This window comes from Pseudophryne corroboree, chromosome 7 (assembly GCF_028390025.1).
Source record: "Pseudophryne corroboree isolate aPseCor3 chromosome 7, aPseCor3.hap2, whole genome shotgun sequence".
Lineage (NCBI taxonomy): Eukaryota > Metazoa > Chordata > Amphibia > Anura > Myobatrachidae > Pseudophryne > Pseudophryne corroboree.
The window spans coordinates 171,019,376-171,044,759 of record NC_086450.1 but is presented as its reverse complement, the minus strand read 5'-3'; the positions used below and the strand labels follow the sequence as shown (position 1 = coordinate 171,044,759).

The following is a 25,384-nucleotide window of genomic DNA, read 5'->3' as shown; positions in this document are numbered from 1 at the left end:
CATACAAAAATAACAAAAACATATCGACTGCATGGAATCTCTGTTTATACATATATATATTTTTAACTAAAACAGTAGAAGGTGCATTAAAGAAACACATTGTATAAAAATGGGTAAAATAAAATGTTTGTGTTTTTACCGAGATTTAGGCAGTGACTGAGCAAGACTTCTCTCCCGCACCCTTGATTTCATGATCTCATTGTAGTCGCCATTTTTAAAAATTGGGTTTGCAAACCATCCGCCATAAAACTAGACAGCAAAAAAGAAATGTGTGTTTCCATTACTTAGGATGCTAATGCCACGCAAAGTACAAACCATTATATTTTGTTCTGTATTAGGCTTCCATAAGATGTTAAATCTGTGCAGTAAAATGATTTGATCACTCAGTGGCGCACGCAGGGGGGGTTTCTAAGTACCCAGAAACCCCCCTTACGGACCAAAACTGTTTTTTCAGCAGACGGGGACAGCCTTGTCGAAGTACCTGAAGTACGAAACGCGTTGGACGTGGCTGAGTGACGTGGACGCTGTGACATCATCCTCCGGAATCAGAGCCGGTGGTCGGAAGACGTTATCGGCTAAGTCGCGGTGGAAACACCTTTGCTGTTGAATTTTAACCTCAATGTATGTAATCAGATGTTACAAGTAAAAGTTGTTACTTTCCATATAATCAAGAGTGCGCTCTCCATTTTTTTTGACTATATATATTATATATATATATATAATGTTAACACTGCATATGGGTGGTCCCTGCAGTCTGTGTACAGACGGTCAGCGTGTCGCCCATACAGACATGCATATACATTGATATATCTATCAGGCGGTTCGGTAGTGCTTACCTGCTATGTCTGTGAACTACGTCGTTCATAGACATATCGGGTGTACACACCTGCTGATGAACTACAGATATATCATTTGTCATTAGAACAAATTATATATCTTTGTAGTGTGTACCCAGCATTACACAATGCTACTGTATGTTCAGCTCTCATCCCCAACTAGAAAAGTGTGACACTGGGAGGTTCGTGGGGGGAAAACGGAGGAGAACACTCTGGAAGTTGAAAAGTGATAAAAAATGCTGGCATGGCTCGCAAACACAGTATTTCCCCTACTCTTGAGGCCAAGGGTGAATTGGCCCGCCGAGACACTGGGTAGGTTCCTGCTGGGACGGTTCTATTTACCCCTCTGCCGAACCAGCTGCCTGTCGGCCCGGGCTGATACATGTGGCTGCTGGTCGGATGCTGAACTTCCGGTATTTGTGTTCCACTACTATGGAACGCAAACTGGAAGCTCTGATGTGCGCCAGTTAGCGGTCACTAACAGCGAGTGTGATTGTACTGTGACTCCCTGCAGCTGGAGTCAGGGAGAGCCCAGCACAGCAGCCACACATAGAAGACACACCAAGGGGGCAGAGAGAGGTTCTCTCTCTCTCACTTGAGCCCCACCTCCCCAAGAGACATGACCGGAGCATGGTGACTCCGGAGCCCCCCATAGGATCACCCCCAGGATGTGACTCCTGGATCCCCTTGCACAATAAGGAAACTTTCCAGCATGGCATCCACTATTTCTCCTCTGTCCATTCCCTGTGTCTCTCCTGGCTGCAGTCCTGTCTCTGCTGCTCTCTGACTGCCTCTGCTGCTCTTTGACTCACTGTCTGTGTCTCTCTGTCTGCTGCTCTCTGACTGTATTTGTTTTTGCTGCTCTCTGGCTGTCTCTTTTTGGCTGATACTGCTGCTCTCTTGCTGTCACTGTCTCTGCTGCTCTCTTGCTGTCTGTATCTGCTGCTTTTACAGGGGGCTGGCTTCTCAGACACAGAGGTAATATAGTACAGGGCGTGTTACTGGAGTGAAACAGGCATGTTGCTGGAAGTGATTGCGTATAGAAACGCTGAATTGCGCACATTGGAGACAATACTCAGATGGATGTTCTGCACCTAGCATAGGGCTAGTAAAAGTTTTAATGGTGTGAGCGATGGTGGTGTTAAAGACAGACAAAGCATGACTGCAGCACCTGAAGACACTGACAGAGGGCATCTCAGTTCTTGCATATTCGGACACATGGATGTTCACTAGGGATGGCAATGTAGTGGCATTAGCATAAAGTCACATACACAACTGCAGCAAAAGTCGCAAGGAAAGCTACAACTGCGTTTAACTCAGATCAGGCCCTATGAGGAGGGATCAAGCCCCCTGCACAGACTCCACCCCCATTAGAGCTGCTTACATAAATTTCCAAGGTTGGTTTTCCTCCCCCCAATCTGCCCCTTCATGAGGCCATGCCCCCTAATTTGGGGTGTGTGACTTCGGTGTGTGCAAATGCCCCTCTCTCTGGCTGATAGAAGTTATGCAGTATCCAGCAGCAACTGTGCCTCTGTGCTTCACGCCATGGGGCACATGCGATGTGCAACTTTTTAGTGACTTGAATGCAATCAGTTGAAAAACATCTACCATTTGCGTGAACATGGGCTTTGCTGCCCTAAATGTCATCAATTTTATATGAAAACAGTTTTTTTTGGGTATGCATTTTCCTAAAACAAATTGCAATGATCAGTTTTGCTATTTATTGTTTCCTTTCTACTTTAAAGGTCCTTGGGTGGTTATTTGGATCATACCATCATCAATCTTCTTGCTGCATCAACGTCTTCCTGCTTGTATGGATTTCTTGGTTCAGCCCAATCAGAATTGATAGTGATAGAAATGAGGCCTTCTTGTTTCGCCCTGTACGTACTGTTGTAGAGGTGCCAGGCCTCTGCGTGTGCCTTTATTAGATTATGCCCAGCTTCATATGGTGCACGCCCAGGCCTGCCAGCAATTCCTTAAAGGAATGAAACAAATATCAGATTTCAAACAAAAGAACAAACGTATCAAAAATAGGATTTTAATTACCTGCCGGTAAATCCTTTTCTCGTAGTCCATAGAGGGGCATAGACGGGTCCACTAGGAGCCATTGGCACTTTAAGAGTTTAAGAGTGTGGGCTGGCTCCTACCTCTATTCCCCTCCTACCAGACTCAGTATAGAAACTTCTTGTTGAGACGAGAGGCCATCATGTCTATTTGAGGTACACCCCAAAGATCTGTTACCTCCGTGAACACCTCCGTATGGAGTCCCCACTCTCCTGGATGGAGATCGTGTCTGCTGAGGAAGTCCGCTTCCCAGTTGTCTACTCCCGGAATGAAGATTGCTGATAGCGCCAACGCGTGTTTTTCTGCCCAGAGGATGATTCTTGACACCTCTGACATTGCAGCTCTGCTCTTCATTCCACCCTGTCGGTTTATGTAGGCCACCGTCATTACATTGTCCAACTGCACTTGAATGGCTCAATCTCGCAGAAGATGGGCCGCTTGGAGAAGACCGTTGTAGACGGCTTAGTTCCAGAATGTTTATTGAAAGGCTGGATTCCAGGCTTGACCACCTTCCTTGGAAGGTTTCCCCCTGAGTGACTGCGCCCCAGCCCCGGAGACTTGCATCCGTGGTTAGAAGGATCCAGTCCTGAATCCCAAACCTGCGGCCCTCCAGAAGGTGAGGTATTTGCAGCCACCAGAGGAGTGAAATCCTGGCTTTCAGCAACAGACGGATTCTCTAGTGCATGTGTAGATGAGATCCCGACCACTTGTCCAGGAGATCCAGTTGGAAGGACCGAGCATGAAAACTTCCATACTGTAGAGCCTCGTAAGAGGCCACCATCTTCCCCAGAAGGCGAATGCACTGATGAACTGATACCCGAGCTGGCTTCAGGACATCCTGGACCTTTGTTTGAATCACCAACACTTTCTCCTCTGGCAGAAACACCCTCTGCACTTCTGTGTCGAGGATCATTCCCAGAAAAGACAACCTCCTTGTTGGCTCCAAATGTGATTTTGGAAGGTTCAGGATCCAATCGTGTTCCCTGAGCAAACGAGTCGTGAGAGCAATGGACTGCAACAACGTCTCCCTGGACGATGCCTTCATCAGTATATCATCCAGATATGGGATTATGTTCACCCCCTGTCTGCGGAGAACCATCATCTCTGCCATCACCTTGGTGAACACTCTCGGGCCTGTGGATAGGCCGAATGGCAGCGCCTGAAATTGATAGTGACTGTCTAACAGTGCAAATCTGAGATAAGCCTGGTGCAACAGCCAAATTGGAATGTGGAGGTATGCATCCTTGATATCCAGGGATATCAGAAACTCTCCCTCCTCCAGACCTGAAATCACTGCTCTGAGAGACTCCATTTTGAATTTGAACACCTTCAGGTACGGGTTCAACGATTTCAAGTTCAAAATTGGTTTGACCGAACCATCCGGTTTTGGTACCACGAAAAGGTTTGAATAATAACCCTTGTTTTGCATATGAGGTGGAACTGGGACTATGGCCTGTGACTTTTCCAATTTTAGGATGGCTTCCTGTAGGAAAGCCCTGTCTATCAGCAAAGCTGGCAAGTCTGATTTGAAGAATCGGTAAGGCGGGAGTTTGTGAAACTCCAGTCTGTACCCCTGGGACACAACATCCTGTACCCAGGGATCCAGGCCGGACGACACCTAGACGTGTCCGAAATGTCTGAGTCTCGCACCCACCAGCCCGTCCTCCAGGCTTTGCGGTCCACCGTCATGCTGAGGATTTTGAGGAACCAGAAGCAGGCCTCTACTCCTGGGAGCATGCAGGTGCAGGCTTTTTGGATTTTGCACGACCACCTCTAAAGAAAGTGGTAGGCGGTTTGGACTTTTTTGCCTTAGCGGTCCGAAAGGACTGCGGAACAGCCGAAGAAAATGGTTTCTTCATAGAAGGCATAGCAGAGGGAAGGAAAGGTGACTTACCCACGGTTGCCATGGAAATCCACGCATCCAACGCTTCCCCAAATAGAGCCTGACCTGTGTAGGGTAGGTTCTCCACACTTCTCCTGGATTCCGCATCTGCAGACCATTGGCGTAGCCAGAGTCCCCTGCGGCCTGAGACCGACATGGAAGATATCCGTGCAGTCAGCATACCCAGGTCCTTCATGGATTCCACCATGAACCCCTGCAGAATCCTGTATGTTACGTAAAAACAATTCAATGTCACTTCTATCCATTGTATCCAAATCCTCTAGTAATGTGCCTGACCACTTTACTATGGCTTTAGAAATCCATGCACAGGCAATAGTGGGCCTTAACGCCACTCCTAAAGCAGTGTAAATCGATTTGAGCGTAGTGTCTTACGATCAGCCAGTTCTTTTAACGCGGTAGATCCAGGGACAGGTAAAACCACCTCTTTAGACTGTCTGGAGACAGATGCGTCAACAATGGGTGGGTTTTCCCATTTTTTCCTATCCTCCTCAGGGAAGGGAAAAGCAACCAGAACCCTTTTTGGGATCTGGAATTTTTTCTCCGGGTTTTCCCAGGATTTTTCAAATATAGCGTTTCATTCTTTGGACGCAGGGAAGGTTAGCGAGGCTTTCTTATTATCAGTGAAGTAAGCCTCCTCAACCTGCTCATGTGTTGTGTCAGTAATATTTGCACTTCAAGAGTAGCTCCCGACCAGCGCAGCTTTAGTGTGCTGGCCGGGAGCTACTCATCGCTCCCTGGCCCGCATCGGCTACGTGACATCACACAGCGCTGCGGCCTGACCCCCGTTTAGTCCCGCCACGCCTGTGTTGGCTGCACCGCCCCCAGGAAACGGCGGCCGCCGTTCCGTCCCTTCCCGCCCTGCGACCGCCTCTGCCTGTCAATCAGGCAGAGGTGATCGCAGCCCTGCTACGGCCTTCGTCCGACTGGCATGCGCCGGCACACTACGGCGCTGGTGCATGCGCAGTAAAGACCCGTTCGCTCTGCTGCGACAAACAGCAGCGAGCGAACGGGTCAGAATGACCCCCCGAGTCCCTAGACATGGCTGTGGGAGATAACAACACCCACACACACACACACACACACACACACACACACACACACACACGGAAATGTCAGACACAGTTTCCCCCCAAGGATGCCACAGAGAGACACAGAGATTGGAGCCAACCCACACACAGCACTTTCTGAAGTAGAACAAATAAAATGACCAGCGTTATCTGTGTGACTTAATAGACTACACATAATTTACACAGCCCCTCCCCCCCCCCCCCCCCTTCCTTCTACAACCCCCTGGTGCCGCACAGGATAGCTGGAGTTGCTTGGAGGGACAGCTCTCCCTGTCAGCATCTGTTGCACAGGAACTGCAGGCAGGAAAATGGCGCTGAACGCTGCTGGGTCCGCTCTGAAGAGAAGTTCCACCCCCTGAACCTGGCGCTGCTTCCCGTTCTTCATTTTATTATACTGGCCTGAGGATTCTGCTGGCAGTGATCCGGGGACCCTGACAGGCTTGCTGGCCAGTGTAGGGTATCGGAGCTGGCTCAGGGCGCCCCTCACAGCGCCGCACTATGTACCGCTGAGCCCCGGAGCGCAGTTAGCACTGCGCTCCCTACCCTGTTGCCACCATCTTCACACCGGCTCCCTGCTTGCCAGGGGGGGCGGTGACTCACTCCCCACCGAAGTCTTATGGCTCTGTAAGGGGGTGGCGGCATGCTGCGGGAGTGAGCGGTCGCCTGGAGCGGCTAACAATCAGCACCCTCAGGAGCACAGTGTCCTGTCAGCGGAGATAGTGGCTCAGACCCCTCAGGACGGACACTACTCCCCCCCCCCCCTTAGTCCCACGAAGCAGGGAGGCTGTTGCCAGCAGCCTCCCTGTGCCTAAACTTACTCTTAGAAAAAAACAAAACTAAAGAAGCTCTAGGAGCTCCCCTAGCTGTCACCGGCTCCTCCGGGCACATTTTCTAAACTGAGTCTGGTAGGAGGGGCATAGCGGGAGGAGCCAGCCCACACTCTCAAATGCTTAAAGTGCCAATGGCTCCTAGTGGACCCGTCTATACCCCATGGTAATAATGTGGACCCCAGCATCCTCTAGGACGTAAGATAAATATATTTTTCAAGGAACTTATACTCAGGCTGGGATGTCCTGTTACATATATGATTCTACAAAATAACAGTGGTGCGTAATTCAGTGGTACGCAATTCTCAAAGCAATACTTCTTATTTATAGTCAGAGTCAGATAATTTAGAAAGAAAAGATTAGTTTTTTTCATCTGATATATGTAGTTAAAAATAGTTCTGAAAGGAAAATGATAGTTCTGTCTGAGTGATTAAAGTTGTTGGGCCCTCCTTACAATCACAGTTATAGTCCTGTCCAATGTAAGAAAATAAAAAGAAGACCAGAAAAAAATGTGAAAATGAACTGTCCCCCACCCCCGAGGATTTCTCAATGGCAGAATTGACATGACACCCAGTGCCAGACTGTGACAGCGCACAAGGATCAATGGTTCAGATGTATTAAGCCTGGAGAAGTGATAAAACACTGATAAGTGGAAGGTGATAACGCACCAGCCAGTCAGCTCCTAACTGTCATTTTTCAAACCCGTAATGATTGGTTGGTGCGTTATCACCTTCCACTCATCACTGCTTTATTACATCTCCAGGCTTAATACATCTGCCCCATAATTACAAACCCCTCAGCTTTCATTTTAGCTATTACTGTATATACAGTATACCAACACAAATATATTGTATTACTTGTATTGATCATCTAATATGTGAAACTACTGTACAGGGGTCACCTTACTACCAATGAGAAGGAGGCCCATTTCTTTACAGTACAAATGGGTCTATATATCTATACAACATTGTATATATTTGCACGCTGATTGACAGGAGAAGGCCGTTTGTGGGTGGTAACTGCCCGTTTTCTGGTAGTGTCAGGGAAAATGCAGGCGTTCCCAAGCATTTTCAGGGAGGGTGTGTGGCGTCAGCTCCGGACCCAATCAGCCCGTTCTGATCGCACTGTAGGAGTAAGTCCTGGGCTGCACCCACACTGCACACAGTGGTAAAAACCATCCACTGGTGAGTGAGGTGCAAACGGATTTGCAGCTGTCTGCTGACTGAGGGATTTTTAGCAGCTCGGCGTACACATGCGATCGCACACTTGCACAGCGAATATACACTCCCCTTGGGCAGCGACTACTCGAATGCAGGACTACAATTTTAGCAGCCTAGCGATCAGGTCTGAATAACCCCCATGATCGTGTGATAATTGTTCAAGTGTATTATTTTATATCATCCGTAACAATCAATTTTGTGGTGTGTCAGTTTATTTCCTGAATTATGTCGTTAGGACATATTGGTGGTGGGAATCATTATAATAATATTATTTGCTATAGCCTAATACTTTTTAAACAGCAATCCCTCACATCCAAAGACCATCAAGTATCCACATTCCCTGTGGTCACAGTGAGAGCCTGTATGTGCGGGATGCGCTCCAGATATCGGTGGTCTAGATCCTGGCAGTCGAAATAACGACGCCAGAATCCCGACATTGCTTGAAATGCCGGCGCCAGCATTCTGACTGTACAAAGTGAGCTTTCAACAAATTCTATATTTTCTATGTATTTTTATACTTAGATCTATATTTCTTCTGATCAAGTTCTCCAATAACGTAAAATTTGGGTTTTTGACTCAAAAGTTGAATTTAGAATATATTCAAATGATTTAGATGTTTGCTATAAATGTTTGGTAAATCAGTATGCTATAATATTTACAGAAGTAGTACCATTGTTCAGTGTCTATAGAGTTAACTACTCATCATGCGCTATTGATTAAAACTGTTTTATTTAATCAAGCTAGACTTTGTGGATATAAAGTTTTCCTTCTGTTATTGGTGTTGCTACTCCAAGGCTTTGGGTACACAACAGAACAGGTTTTTGTGTCAAAGTTCTGACCAGCGTCCGGCCAGGACTCCAACCCCCTAGTATGTCTTCTGGGATCCAATCTTACGCCACAGCATGGCGTGACTAGAAGGGCTGTTTAACGTACCAGGAGGCTAGATGTATGTGGACACATCTGTATGTCTTCTGGAATCCAATGTTACCATTCTGTGAATGTTTCTTCCAAATCCATCTATTGGAAGGCCCAGAATATGTTCCCTGGTTAAAGTTCTAACTGGCGCATTCCGCCGTGAGGTTCTGCCTGGTGCATTCTGCTGTGACGACCCCAACCCTCTGGTATATCTTCAGGGATCCAATGTTACCACTCTGTGAAGTTTGCTTCCAAATCCATCCAGTGGAAGGCCCATGGTCCCTGGGTGAAATTTCTGCCTGGTGCATTACGCTGTGAGGCACGACAGGAACCCTAACCCCCCTAAAACCTGGCCAGTAGCCAACTGGACCACCTCACATTTGATTCCTCCTAAGTGGTGCAGGGGTGTCTGAATGCATAACCGGACAGGTAGACAATCAAACATACTAATAAAAATCTAAATGTAAATAAAATATGTTGCTACTTGCAGGCTGCTTCTAAGTTTCCTGTTAGTCTGGACCCAAAAAAACATACACAACAATAGTGAGTGAGCGCCCTAGAGGTGAATGGATATTAGGACCCAATTAAATGGTCCTCCAACCCCTCTTGACCAGGTGCAGTTCTTTTTAACGTCTGTTTAGACTAAACGACACATGTTCCACATTAGTACATTTCTTAAAAGGCTTTTTCACATAAAAACATTTGCAAAATAGCAGAATATCTATATTAGACAAATATCCGTCTCCCGACTTCTTCTCAGGAAGGTAAGGAATCACAATTGTAAGATAGAATCTGTGTGTGTGTGTGTGTGTGTGTGTGTGTGTGTGTGTGTGTGTGTGTGTGTGTATATGTATATGTATGCAACGTTTCGGCTCCACATCAAAATTGGGAGACTGGACCCGTTTATTCGAATTAAGTCCTGGAGTGCCGCTTCATTGTGCTTATATCTTCAACCTGTCATGAGTGCCGAATACAAATACTATTTATATATATATATATCTGGAGAAAACATTTAGGAGACGAAGTATCCACGAAACGCGTTGGGGCGGAGCCTGCCAGACGTGTGTGCCTCTGTTCCACTCGGCCTTCTTCTCCCTGTGTCCGCTGCGAGTGGCCAGACGGGTCCGGATTATCGGCGCGGTGCATGGTCCTGGCGTTCGTACACAGAGGCGGAGGTTTGCCTGGTGGATGTTTTTTATGCTCTGTGACTGGCCCAAAGTGTGGGTCTTATCTGGTACGGGAACACACTTACCTTTTACCTGTTTGTGTCTAATGATGCATGCATAAAACAAAAAATGATTTGACTATGGGTGCATTCTCCTAAATTTTTTCTCCAGGTATCTTTCTGCTCAAAGGGATTCTGAGCCTCTGGGGAATTGCTGCGGTGTTCATTACACCAGTGCCGAAAGCACAAGGTCCACTACCTGTGAACTGTGAATGAACTATTGATAGACTACCAGCGCACCTGTACATCGTTTATTTCAGCATATATATATATATATATATATATATATATAAAAGATATATATATCAGATATATGGCCCTGGCCCGACCTGTGTCATTCATGAGTGTGTCTGTTTAATGGGATAGTATAGTAGAGATAGTGGTATTCAACCACCTGTCTTGGGGCGCTACTGGTCTGCCATTGCTACAGTTGGGATCTTATATTTTTAAGATCCATTTTGGATAATTATCTTTGCTATACTATCCATTTAGATATTACATTGTATTTTAAGTGGAGAGACTGAGGCCTCTAATTATACTTGGAAAATGTCCTTAGAAGGGGTAACTGGTACCCATTATTGCTGTCCTGCATGATTCTTTACCTTTAGTACATTGCTTTATTTCTATGATGTAATTTCTGCAGATGTTAGTGTGTTATAATTTTATCATTATGTGCAATCACAGTGCATTAAAAGCACCTTCAGTGCTAAGGTTGGCAGTCAATAGTAGAGATGAGCGCCGGAAATTTTTCGGGTTTTGGTTTTGGGTTCGGTTCCGCGGCCGTGTTTTGGGTTCGACCGCGTTTTGGCAAAACCTCACCGAATTTTTTTTGTCGGATTCGGGTGTTTTGGATTCGGGTGTTTTTTTCAAAAAACCCTAAAAAACAGCTTAAATCATAGAATTTGGGGGTCATTTTGATCCCAAAGTATTATTAACCTCAAAAACCATAATTTCCACTCATTTTCAGTCTATTCTTAATACCTCACACCTCACAATATTATTTTTAGTCCTAAAATTTGCACGAGGTCGCTGTGTGAGTAAGATAAGCGACCCTAGTGGCCGACACAAACACCGGGCCCATCTAGGAGTGGCACTGCAGTGTCACGCAGGATGTCCCTTCCAAAAAACCCTCCCCAAACAGCACATGACGCAAAGAAAAAAAGAGGCGCAATGAGGTAGCTGTGTGAGTAAGATAAGCGACCCTAGTGGCCGACACAAACACCGGGCCCATCTAGGAGTGGCACTGCAGTGTCACGCAGGATGTCCCTTCCAAAAAACCCTCCCCAAACAGCACATGACGCAAAGAAAAAAAGAGGCGCAATGAGGTAGCTGACTGTGTGAGTAAGATAAGCGACCCTAGTGGCCGACACAAACACCGGGCCCATCTAGGAGTGGCACTGCAGTGTCACGCAGGATGTCCCTTCCAAAAAACCCTCCCCAAACAGCACATGACGCAAAGAAAAAAAGAGGCGCAATGAGGTAGCTGACTGTGTGAGTAAGATAAGCGACCCTAGTGGCCGACACAAACACCGGGCCCATCTAGGAGTGGCACTGCAGTGTCACGCAGGATGTCCCTTCCAAAAAACCCTCCCCAAACAGCACATGACGCAAAGAAAAAAAGAGGCGCAATGAGGTAGCTGTGTGAGTAAGATAAGCGACCCTAGTGGCCGACACAAACACCGGGCCCATCTAGGAGTGGCACTGCAGTGTCACGCAGGATGTCCCTTCCAAAAAACCCTCCCCAAACAGCACATGACGCAAAGAAAAAAAGAGGCGCAATGAGGTAGCTGACTGTGTGAGTAAGATAAGCGACCCTAGTGGCCGACACAAACACCGGGCCCATCTAGGAGTGGCACTGCAGTGTCACGTAGGATGTCCCTTCCAAAAGACCCTCCACAAACAGCACATGACGCAAAGAAAAAAAGAGGCGCAATGAGGTAGCTGACTGTGTGAGTAAGATAAGCGACCCTAGTGGCGGACACAAACACCGGGCCCATCTAGGAGTGGCACTGCAGTGTCACGCAGGATGGCCCTTCCAAAAAACCCTCCCCAAACAGCACATGACGCAAAGAAAAATAAAAGAAAAAAGAGGTGCAAGATGGAATTGTCCTTGGGCCCTCCCACCCACCCTTATGTTGTATAAACAAAACAGGACATGCACACTTTAACCAACCCATCATTTCAGTGACAGGGTCTGCCACACGACTGTGACTGATATGACGGGTTGGTTTGGACCCCCCCCCAAAAAGAAGCAATTAATCTCTCCTTGCACAAACTGGCTCTACAGAGGCAAGATGTCCACCTCATCATCATCCTCCGATATATCACCGTGTACATCCCCCTCCTCACAGATTATCAATTCGTCCCCACTGGAATCCACCATCTCAGCTCCCTGTGTACTTTGTGGAGGCAATTGCTGCTGGTCAATGTCTCCGCGGAGGAATTGATTATAATTCATTTTAATGAACATCATCTTCTCCACATTTTCTGGATGTAACCTCGTACGCCGATTGCTGACAAGGTGAGCGGCGGCACTAAACACTCTTTCGGAGTACACACTTGTGGGAGGGCAACTTAGGTAGAATAAAGCCAGTTTGTGCAAGGGCCTTCAAATTGCCTCTTTTTCCTGCCAGTATAAGTACGGACTGTGTGACGTGCCTACTTGGATGCGGTCACTCATATAATCCTCCACCATTCTTTCAATGTTGAGAGAATCATATGCAGTGACAGTAGACGACATGTCCGTAATCGTTGTCAGGTCCTTCAGTCCGGACCAGATGTCAGCATCAGCAGTCGCTCCAGACTGCCCTGCATCACCGCCAGCGGGTGGGCTCGGAATTCTGAGCCTTTTCCTCGCACCCCCAGTTGCGGGAGAATGTGAAGGAGGAGATGTTGACAGGTCGCGTTCCGCTTGACTTGACAATTTTCTCACCAGCAGGTCTTTCAACCCCAGCAGACTTGTGTCTGCCGGAAAGAGAGATCCAAGGTAGGCTTTAAATCTAGGATCGAGCATGGTGGCCAAAATGTAGTGCTCTGATTTCAACAGATTGACCACCCGTGAATCCTTGTTAAGCGAATTAAGGGCTCCATCCACAAGTCCCACATGCCTAGCGGAATCGCTCCGTGTTAGCTCCTCCTTCAATGTCTCCAGCTTCTTCTGCAAAAGCCTGATGAGGGGAATGACCTGACTCAGGCTGGCAGTGTCTGAACTGACTTCACGTGTGGCAAGTTCAAAGGGCATCAGAACCTTGCACAACGTTGAAATCATTCTCCACTGCGCTTGAGACAGGTGCATTCCACCTCCTATATCGTGCTCAATTGTATAGGCTTGAATGGCCTTTTGCTGCTCCTCCAACCTCTGAAGCATATAGAGGGTTGAATTCCACCTCGTTACCACTTCTTGCTTCAGATGATGGCAGGGCAGGTTCAGTAGTTTTTGGTGGTGCTCCAGTCTTCTGTACGTGGTGCCTGTACGCCGAAAGTGTCCCGCAATTCTTCTGGCCACCGACAGCATCTCTTGCACGCCCCTGTCGTTTTTTAAAAAATTCTGCACCACCAAATTCAAGGTATGTGCAAAACATGGGACGTGCTGGAATTTGCCCATATTTAATGCACACACAATATTGCTGGCGTTGTCCGATGCCACAAATCCACAGGAGAGTCCAATTGGGGTAAGCCATTCCGCGATGATCTTCCTCAGTTGCCGTAAGAGGTTTTCAGCTGTGTGCGTATTCTGGAAACCGGTGATACAAAGCGTAGCCTGCCTAGGAAAGAGTTGGCGTTTGCGAGATGCTGCTACTGGTGCCGCCGCTGCTGTTCTTGCGGCGGGAGTCCATACATCTACCCAGTGGGCTGTCACAGTCATATAGTCCTGACCCTGCCCTGCTCCACTTGTCCACATGTCCGTGGTTAAGTGGACATTGGGTACAGCTGCATTTTTTAGGACACTGGTGACTCTTTTTCTGAGGTCTGTGTACATTTTCGGTATCGCCTGCCTAGAGAAATGGAACCTAGATGGTATTTGGTACCGGGGACACAGTACCTCCAACAAGTCTCTAGTTGGCTCTGCAGTAATGATGGATACCGGAACCACGTTTCTCACCACCCAGGATGCCAAGGCCTCAGTTATCCGCTTTGCAGTAGGATGACTGCTGTGATATTTCATCTTCCTCGCAAAGGACTGTTGGACAGTCAATTGCTTGGTGGAAGTAGTAAAAGTGGTCTTACGACTTCCCCTCTGGGATGACCATCGACTCCCAGCAGCAACAACAGCAGCGCCAGCAGCAGTAGGCGTTACACGCAAGGATGCATCGGAGGAATCCCAGGCAGGAGAGGAATCATCAGAATTGCCAGTGACATGGCCTGCAGGACTATTGGCATTCCTGGGGAAGGAGGAAATTGACACTGAGGGAGTTGGTGGGGTGGTTTGCGTGAGCTTGGTTACAAGAGGAAGGGATTTACTGGTCAGTGGACTGCTTCCGCTGTCGGCCAAAGTTTTTGAACTTGTCACTGACTTATTATGAATGCGCTGCAGGTGACGTATAAGGGAGGATGTTCCGAGGTGGTTAACGTCCTTACCCCTACTTATTACAGCTTGACAAAGGGAACACACGGCTTGACAAATGTTGTCCGCATTTCTGGTGAAATACTTCCACACCGAAGAGCTGATTTTTTTGGTATTTTCACCAGGCATGTCAACGGCCATATTCCTCCCACGGACAACAGGTGTCTCCCCGGGTGCCTGACTTAAACAAACCACCTCACCATCAGAATCCTCCTGGTCAATTTCCTCCCCAGCGCCAGCAACACCCATATCCTCCTCATCCTGGTGTACTTCAACACTGACATCTTCAATCTGACTATCAGGAACTGGACTGCGGGTGCTCCTTCCAGCACTTGCAGGGGGCGTGCAAATGGTGGAAGGCGCATGCTCTTCACGTCCAGTGTTGGGAAGGTCAGGCATCGCAACCGACACAATTGGACTCTCCTTGTGGATTTGGGATTTCGAAGAACGCACAGTTCTTTGCTGTGCTTTTTCCAGCTTGAGTCTTTTCATTTTTCTAGCGAGAGGCTGAGTGCTTCCATCCTCATGTGAAGCTGAACCACTAGCCATGAACATAGGCCAGGGCCTCAGCCGTTCCTTGCCACTCCGTGTGGTAAATGGCATATTGGCAAGTTTACGCTTCTCCTCCGACAATTTTATTTTAGGTTTTGGAGTCCTTTTTTTACTGATATTTGGTGTTTTGGATTTGACATGCTCTGTACTATGACATTGGGCATCGGCCTTGGCAGACGACGTTGCTGGCATTTCATCGTCTCGGCCATGACTAGTGGCAGCAGCTTCAGCACGAGGTGGAAGTGGATCTTGATCTTTCCCTAATTTTGGAACCTCAACATTTTTGTTCTCCATATTTTAATAGGCACAACTAAAAGGCACCTCAGGTAAACAATGGAGATGGATGGATACTAGTATACAATTATGGATGGACTTCCGAGTGCCGACACAGAGGTAGCTACAGCCGTGGACTACCGTACTGTGTCTGCTGCTAATATAGACTGGTTGATAAAGAGATGTAGTATGTATGTATAAAGAAGAAAGAAAAAAAAACCACGGGTAGGTGGTATACAATTATGGATGGACTGCCGAGTGCCGACACAGAGGTAGCTACAGCCGTGGACTACCGTACTGTACTGTGTCTGCTGCTAATATAGACTGGATGATAATGAGATGTAGTATGTATAAAGAAGAAAAAAAAACCCACGGGTAGGTGGTATACAATTATGGATGGACTGCCGAGTGCCGACACAGAGGTAGCTACAGCCGTGGACTACCGTACTGTACTGTGTCTGCTGCTAATATAGACTGGTTGATAATGAGATGTAGTATGTATGTATAAAGAAGAAAGAAAAAAAAACCACGGGTAGGTGGTATACAATTATGGACGGACTGCCGAGTGCCGACACAGAGGTAGCTACAGCCGTGGACTACCGTACTGTACTGTGTCTGCTGCTAATATAGACTGGATTATAATGAGATGTAGTATGTATAAAGAAGAAAGAAAAAAAACCACGGGTAGGTGGTATACAATTATGGATGGACTGCCGAGTGCCGACACAGAGGTAGCTACAGCCGTGGACTACCGTACTGTACTGTGTCTGCTGCTAATATAGACTGGATGATAATGAGATGTAGTATGTATAAAGAAGAAAAAAAAAACCACGGGTAGGTGGTATACAATTATGGATGGACTGCCGAGTGCCGACACAGAGGTAGCTACAGCCGTGGACTACCGTACTGTGTCTGCTGCTAATATAGACTGGATGATAATGAGATGTAGTATGTATAAAGAAGAAAAAAAAAACCACGGGTAGGTGGTATACAATTATGGACGGACTGCCGAGTGCCGACACAGAGGTAGCTACAGCCGTGGACTACCGTACTGTACTGTGTCTGCTGCTAATATAGACTGGTTGATAATGAGATGTAGTATGTATAAAGAAGAAAGAAAAAAAAAACACGGGTAGGTGGTATACAATTATGGATGGACTGCCGAGTGCCGACACAGAGGTAGCTACAGCCGTGGACTACCGTACTGTACTGTGTCTGCTGCTAATATAGACTGGATGATAATGAGATGTAGTATGTATAAAGAAGAAAAAAAAAACCACGGGTAGGTGGTATACAATTATGGATGGACTGCCGAGTGCCGACACAGAGGTAGCTACAGCCGTGGACTACCGTACTGTACTGTGTCTGCTGCTAATATAGACTGGATGATAATGAGATGTAGTATGTATAAAGAAGAAAGAAAAAAAAACCACGGGTAGGTGGTATACAATTATGGACGGACTGCCGAGTGCCGACACAGAGGTAGCTACAGCCGTGGACTACCGTACTGTACTGTGTCTGCTGCTAATATAGACTGGTTGATAATGAGATGTAGTATGTATAAAGAAGAAAGAAAAAAAAACCACGGGTAGGTGGTATACAATTATGGATGGACTGCCGAGTGCCGACACAGAGGTAGCTACAGCCGTGGACTACCGTACTGTACTGTGTCTGCTGCTAATATAGACTGGATGATAATGAGATGTAGTATGTATAAAGAAGAAAAAAAAACCACGGGTAGGTGGTATACAATTATGGATGGACTGCCGAGTGCCGACACAGAGGTAGCTACAGCCGTGGACTACCGTACTGTACTGTGTCTGCTGCTAATATAGACTGGATGATAATGAGATGTAGTATGTATAAAGAAGAAAGAAAAAAAAAACCACGGGTAGGTGGTATACAATTATGGATGGACTGCCGAGTGCCGACACAGAGGTAGCTACAGCCGTGAACTACCGTACTGTGTCTGCTGCGACTGGATGATAAATAATGATATAAAAAATATATATATATCACTACTGCAGCCGGACAGGTATATATTATATAATGACGGACCTGCTGGACACTGTCTGTCAGCAGAATGAGTTTTTTATAGAATAAAAAAACACCACACAAGTCACACGACGAGTGTTTAACTTTTTCAGGCAATCACAATATAGTATACTATACTGGTGGTCAGTGTGGTCAGGTCACTGGTCAGTCACACTGGCAGTGGCACTCCTGCAGCAAAAGTGTGCACTGTTTAATTTTAATAATATGTACTCCTGGCTCCTGCTATAACCTATAACTGCTCCCCAGTCTCCCCCACAATTAAGCTGTGTGAGCACAGTCAGATATTATACATAGATGATGCAGCACACTGGGCTGAGCACAGATATGGTATGTGACTGAGTCACTGTGTATCGTTTTTTTCAGGCAGAGAACGGATATATTAAATAAAACTGCACTGGTGGTCACTGGTCAGTCACTAGTAAACTCTGCACTCTCTAGTACTCCTAAACTCCAGTAATCAAGTGTCTCTGTCTCAATCTCACTCTCTCTCTTCTAATCTAAATGGAGAGGACGCCAGCCACGTCCTCTCCCTATCAATCTCAATGCACGTGTGAAAATGGCGGCGACGTGCGGCTCCTTATATAGAATCCGAGTCTCGCGATAGAATCCGAGCCTCGCGAGAATCCGACAGCGTCATGATGACGTTCGGGCGCGCTCGGGTTAACCGAGCAAGGCGGGAAGATCCGAGTCGCTCGGATCCGTGTAAAAAAAGCTGAAGTTCGGGCGGGTTCGGATTCCGAGGAACCGAACCCGCTCATCTCTAGTCAATAGGTCGACCACTATTGGTCGTCATGCAAAAAGTCGACACAAAAAAGGTCGACATGAGTTTTTTCATTTTCAACTTTTTCATACTTTACCATCCACGTGGACTACGATCCGGAATAGTAACCTGTGCTGATCGCAGCGGTAGCAGAGCGAGGCAACTTTCCTGCAGCATACAAGGGGACGACCCGGGGACGAACCCCCCCGCCACCCCAAAAAAGCACCTGATGTCGACATTTTCCTGTGTCAACCTTTTCCGTGTCAACCTTTTCCATGTCAACCTTTTTACCATGTCGACATTGCGTGTGTCGACCTTTAGATGTCGACCTAGAAATTATCGACCTAATGATCCACACCCGTGACGCTCTCTGCCTGTAGCACTAAGAGCTAATAGTTAACTGCATTATTCTTGCAAAATAAAACAGTATACAATTCTGTTTGATACTCTACTAACACATAGTGCCTGGTCTCTCCGGCTCACAGGTAAATAGGTTATTATTGGTTTATTTTGACACAAAAATTCAACAGAAACATTAGTAGTAGCATGCCCAAAAAGAGTGGAATCGTGCTTTAAAAACCAAAATTCTGTATAATTCTTTTAGAAAAGTAAATAATGAATTAAGGGGTCTATTTACTAAACCTTGGAAAGATGATAAAGTGCATGGAGATAAAGTACCAGCCAATCAACTCCTAACTGTCATTTTTCAAACCCAGCCTGTGACATGGCAGTTAGGAGCCGATTGACTGGGACTTTATCTCTGTCAACTTTATCTCCATCCAAGGCTTAGTAAATAGACCCCTTAATGTCTAAGATCTAGCTGGAAGATCTATAATTTACATGTAATCTCATTTTACACAGTTAGTGAAAAAATTCAGACTTTGATCTCACCTGGAGCTGCTGTACCGTATCCGTACCCCAGATTGGCAACGATGTAGGGCTCATTCAGAGTGATCCAGAACTTCACTTTGTCTCCCAATCTTTGGAATAGCAAATCAGCATAGTCCTTAAACCTTGCCACTATAGTCTCATTCTCCCACCCACCAACGTCTTGTAGAGCTTGTGGTAGATCCCAATGATAAATAGTTACCTACATAATAGAAAAAAAACTTATATATATTTATTCATATTATGTCTGAATGGCACCAAGAAAGAAATTCATCTTATTCATCTTGTACTTTATACTCTGTCCCTAAGCCCAAAGGTGTAAAAGGGTGCTATGGGCCTAGCCTTCCCTGTCATAGCTCCATGTATGTGTGTTTTCCACCTTGGGTGTACATAGAGACCTTGCAATATGCTGCCGTGTATCCATAAATATCTGGTTAGCCCATGCCTACACTCTTTGGTTTTCCGTCATATTATGGTATTACTTGACCGTCTTATCAGTAAACTTTAATCAATTCTCTCACATTACCCAGTGATAAAAGTTTAGTCAACATTTTAATATTATCTCTCAGCAAAATCTTAGTCCATTCTCAAACATTGTCACACACCAGGGAGTAACCTGCCGAAAAGCTTAGCAATATTTTGTTGTGGGAGCAGCTTTTCCATCCCTCTCATGGACCCCATTGAAAGCCCAAATTGAGCCTTTTGTCTCATGATCAGAAGAGCAGAGCAGGTGCTGGTGTGGCAGACAGAGGACCATCACAGGGATCCCCATCACAGCCAGACCCCTTAGTTGTTCCATTCCGTGCGATTGCCATACTACTGTCCCTGGTTCCATACTATAACCTCTGTACTGTTCAGTCCAGATGTGGACCTACTATTGCTATAGATGTGCTAGGAGTTAGCGCTAGGTAACATGGGATGTGGAGCATAATGGAAACCTGTTATCACCATGGATCCTCGTAATAGGGTAATGGGAGACATTCCTCAATTCAGAGTGTTATATAGAGCTTGCAGCAGATTTTAATTAACAGTTACTTGCACATCATGAAGGCAGAATTCTTTCAAATAATGTCCAATCTTATAGCATTTCTCTTACTGCAGAGGTTCTCAAACTCGGTCCTCAGGACCCCACACAGTGCATGTTTTGCAGGTAACCCAGCAGGTGCACAGGAGTATTAATTACTCACTGACACATTTTAAAAGGTTCACAGGTGGAGCTAATTATTTCACTTGTGATTTTGTGAGGAGACCTGCAAAACATGCACTGTGTGGGGTCCTGAGGACCGAGTTTGAGAACCTGTGTCTTACTGCAACAATCACTTCACAACTTCAACAAGGAATACAAAGGCCGAGGCCGAAAAGGGCGCATGGCCTCGCAAGAGCCCCACTGACATCACTAAAGGGGGTGTGGCCTCACGGGGAAGCCCCTGATTACCTCAGTATTGTGGTTGGCTGCCTCGGGAGACTCTTCCAGCACTGCCGGCTACTTCTCAGAAGATAACATCCCACACTGCAGCACCTGGCTTCTGTCACTGCGGAGGAGTTGGCATTTTGGTGTCACCCCTCTGCATGAGTTAAATGTGAGTGGTGGAACATTGACCTTGGTCTATCCCAAGACAGTTCTGCAAGTTTCACCCCTGTCGCACAGATAGTTTGCGGTCACACAGAGTTTGAAGAAGTTGTGTTTTTTCAGGTGCATGGTAAAAATGCTTAGTTCAAAAGCAGAGCAACATATTACGGGTTATTTCATGAGAATGTGAACCTGACCATTGTTTTTTTCAGAATGGTGATCAAGGTTAAATTTTTAATTATTTTGTTAGTAAATACCTCAATTGTAATGTTGTCTTAAATCAGGGGTGGGGAACTTCAGGCCCGCGGGCCATATAAGGCCCGCAAAGCCACTTGATCCGGCCCTCCCAGGCTCACCTAACCAAGGTAGATGCCGGGCGCCCACTGAGATTTTGTTACTAGCGGGCGCCCGGCTTCTTCCCCTCAGCAGCAGCCGGAGGCTTCCGGCTCTGGCAGTGTGCGTGTGTGCCTGTGCGGTGCTATGGGAGAGATGTCATGACGTCTCTCCCATAGTTCTGAGGAGCGGGCAGCCACGTAGAAGGCAAGGGTCCGGAAGCAGTAGCGTGGCTGGTGAGTATTGTGTTTTTTCTTTCTTTTAATGTGTGTATGTAAGCAGCACTTCTAGGGGTCATATCTAATGGGGGCATATCTACTGGGGGCAGGCTAATATTTAAGTTGATAATTTTTGTATGGCCCCCGAAGGATTTTATAAATATCCAAATGGCCCCTGGTAGAAAAAAGGTTCCCCACCCCTGTCTTAAATCATGGTAGAAATTCATATATTGGTAGCTGCCAACTGAAGAAGTTTTGTTTCTAATATTGCCACCATTACATAAGCATCAGCTGTTTATGTTCTGCAAGTTCTTAGTGAGTCTGGATGCTATTCAAAGTGTTTAATTCAAGATTCATCTGGGAATTTGTTTTTAAAAGATAAGTTTATGTATAGTATTTATCTTGCAAAAAACAGTGATTTAATTGTCCTGCCTTTGAAAAAAAAACCCCATATAGTGTTAAAGGAGATTTATGGTAAGAACTTACCCTTGTTAAATCTCTTTCTGCTAGGTACACTTGATTCCACAGGGAATAACAGCGGGGTGTAGAGTAGGATCTTGATCCAAGGCACCAACAGGCTCAAAGCTTTGACTGTTCCCAAGATGCTCAGCGCCGCCTCCTCTATAACCCCGCCTCCGTGCACAAGAGCTCAGTTTCTTTAACCAGTCCAATGCAGTAGCAGGCAAAAGAGACGACAGCCGTTAATAGCCACGTACACCACATTCTCACAACAGGAGAAGGTATCAGCGACTAATGCCATACCAATCCAAAGAAGCTAAGTGCGTCAGGGTGGGCGCCCTGTGGAATCCAGTGTACCTCGCAGAAAGAGATTTAACAAGGGTAAGTTCTTACCATAGATCTCCTTTTCTGCAGCGGTGTACACTGGTATTTCACAGGGAACATTGGGGATGTCCTAAAGCAGTTCCTTATGGGAGGGGACGCACTGTAGTGGGCACAGGAACCCGGCGTCCAAAGGAAGCATCCTGGGAGGCGGAAGTATCGAAGGCATAGAACCTTATGAACGTGTTCACTGAGGACCACGTAGCCGCCTTGCACAATTGTTCAAGGGTCGCACCACGGCGGGCCGCCCAAGAAGGTCCAACAGACCGAGTAGAATGGGCTTTGATGGTAGCAGGAGCTGGAAGGCCAGCCTGTACATAAGCATGTGCAATCACCATTCTAATCCATCTGGCCAAGGTCTGCTTGTTAGCAGGCCAGCCACGTTTGTGAAAACCAAACAGTACAAAGAGAGAATCAGACTTCCTAACGGAGGCTGTCCTCTTCACAGATACGGAGAGCCCGTACTACATCCAAAGACCGCTCTTTGGAGAATAAATCTGGAGATACAAAGGTCGGAACCACAATCTCCTGGTTAAGGTGGAAAGAAGACACCACCTTAGGTAGACAACCAGGGCGCATTCGAAGAACCGCCCAGTCACGGTGAAAAATGAGATAGGGGGACCTACAAGACAAGGCACCAAAATCTGATACCCGTCTAGCAGAGGCAATGGCCAGCAGAAACAAGACCTTGAGGGAAAGCCACTTAAGATCCGTAGATTCAAGAGGTTCAAACGGAGACTCTTGCAAAGCCTCCAGAACCACCGACAAATCCCAAAGAGCCACAGGTGGGACATAGGGAGGTTGAATCCGTAAAACACCCTGAGGGCAGGTATGAACATCAGGCAGAGTCACAATATTTCTCTGAAACCATACCGACAAGGCAGAAATATGAACCTTGAAGGAAGCCAGCCGAAAGCCCAAGTCCAGGCCCTGTTGTAGGAAGGCCAAAAGTTTGGCCATACTAAACTTGTAAACGTCATGATTGTTAGATGCGCACCAAGCAAAGTAAGAATTCCAGACCCTATGGTAAATCTGAGCAGCAGCCGGCTTACTGACCTTCAACATAGTTTGAATGACCGCCTCAGAAAATCCTTTGGCCCTCATTACGGAAGCTTCAAGAGCCACGCCGTCAAAGCCAGTCGGGCCAAATTCTGGTAAATGCAAGGGCCCTGAACGAGGAGGTCTGGTCGTTGTGGAAGCAGTAGAGGACGCTCTAGCGAGAGACCCTGTAGGTCTGAGAACCAATGCCATCTGGGCCACGCTGGAGCTATTAGAAGAAGGATTCCTCCTTCTTGCTTGAACTCTCTCACTAGTCTGGGCAGGAGTGACACCGGAGGGAACATGTACGGCAGCCGAAAGTTCCATGGAATTGCCAGTGCATCCACGAACGCCGTTTGAGGATCCCTTGTTCTTGCTCCGAAGACCGTAACCTTGTGATTGTGTCGAGACGCCATCAGGTCTACATCTGGTAGGCCCCACTTGTCCACTAGGAGTTGAAATACTTCTGGATGAAGCCCGGAATGAACACTGCCGATATGGCTGGCAGATAGAATTCCGCTCATTGGAGAATCTTTGACACTTCCAACATTGACATGCGGCTTCGAGTGCCGCCTTGATGATTTATGTTCGCCACCGTGGTGGCGTTGTCTGACTGTACTTGAACAGGCCTGTTCAGTACCAGATGCCGGGCCAGTTTCAGAGCATTGAACACTGTCCGCAATTCCAGAATGTTTATTGAGAGAAGAGACTCCTCCCTGGTCCACCGACCCTGAAGAGAGTGTTGCTCCAACACCACACCCCAACCCCTCTGACTGGCATCTGTCGTCAGAAGGACCAAGTTGGAGATTCAGAAGGGACGACCCCTGCTCAATCGATGGTTCTGCAGCCACCAGGTCAGTGACAGACGGACCTCCGGAGACAAGGAGATCATTTGAGACCTGATCCGGTGAGGCAGGCCGTCCCACTTGGCAAGAATCAGTTTTTGCAGAGGGCGGGAATGAAATTGAGCATACTCCACCATGTTGAAAGACGACACCATGAGGCCTAGTACTTGCATCGCCAAGTGTATCGACACACGCGGACGAGAGAGGAAGCAACATATCTTGTCCTGAAGCTTCAGGACTTTCTCCTGTGACAAAAGCAACCTCTGGTTGTGTGTGTACAACAACGCTCCCAGATGCACCATGCTCTGGGCAGGGACCAGGGATGATTTCTTCCAGTTGATGAGCCACCCATGGGCTTGCAGAAATTGGACCGTCAGATCCAAATGACGGAGAACTTCTGGGGAATTGGCCAGGATCAGCAGATCGTCCAGGTACGGCAAGATCCGGATGCCCTGACGGCGGAGTGAAGCCGTCATAACTGCCATGACCTTGGTGAAAATTTGCAGAGCCGTAATCAGAACAAACGGTAAGACCCGGAATTGGTAATGGAGATTGCCAATAGCAAACCACAGGTATTGCTGATGTGACATGGCAATAGAGATATGCAGGTAAGCATCCTGAATATCCAGGGATACCATATAGTCCCCTGGTTTCAAAGCCAGGACAATAGAGCGAAGGGTCTCCATACGAAACTTGGAGACCCTCACAAACTTGTTCAAAGATTTGAGGTTGAGAATGAGCCGGGAGATACCATTCGGTTTGGGAACTAGGAACAGCGTTGAATAGTACCCCCTGCCACTCTGAGCCAGAGGCACTGGTACTACCACTCTGGTGTCCAGGAGGGAGTGTGCCACTAAACGGAGAGTTGTTGCCTTCACCTGATCCGAAGGTATGTCCGTCAGGCAACAGCGAGGAGGGGGGCGTGTCTTGAAGGATATAGATTATCCATGAGTGACGACTTCCCACACCCAAGTGTCTGAAGTGGTCTTCAACCATACCTGGGTGAACTGTAGAAGTCGGCTTGTCAGATTTGGAAGCCGGCTGACTGGCAGCCCAAGCACGTTTAGGCTTTGGCTTGGTGGTTTTGGAAGTGCGGGACTGTTTCGAGTACGCCTGACCCTTTGCTTTACCCGGAGGGTGAAAGGAACGAAAGGAAGTACTCTTAGCCTTTGGGGCCGAAGGAGTAGTAGACATGCAGTCTTAGCAGACGCCAAGTCAGCAACAATTTTGTTGAGGTCCTCACCAAATAGGATGTTTCCTTTAAACAGGAGCACCTCCAGAGTTTTCTTAGAGTCCAAGTCCACCGACCAGGACCGCAACCAGAGAATACGGCGAGCCAAAATGGATGTCGTAGCAGCCTTGGCCGCCAGAACACCTGCATTTGAAGCTGC

General features: G+C 47.0%; 1 protein-coding gene across 1 annotated transcript in view; it reads right to left on the bottom strand.

Annotated features, from left to right (window-relative positions):
- Positions 1-25,384, bottom strand: part of LCT (lactase) — a 221,710-nt gene that overhangs the window by 111,772 nt on the left and 84,554 nt on the right. Inside the window, exons 11-13 of the mRNA XM_063933757.1 lie at positions 19,153-19,351; positions 2,609-2,811; positions 140-249 (exon numbers count right to left, since the gene is read on the bottom strand). Of these exons, the coding sequence (XP_063789827.1) occupies positions 140-249; positions 2,609-2,811; positions 19,153-19,351 (512 nt within the window). The remainder of the gene's footprint in view (positions 1-139; positions 250-2,608; positions 2,812-19,152; positions 19,352-25,384) is intronic.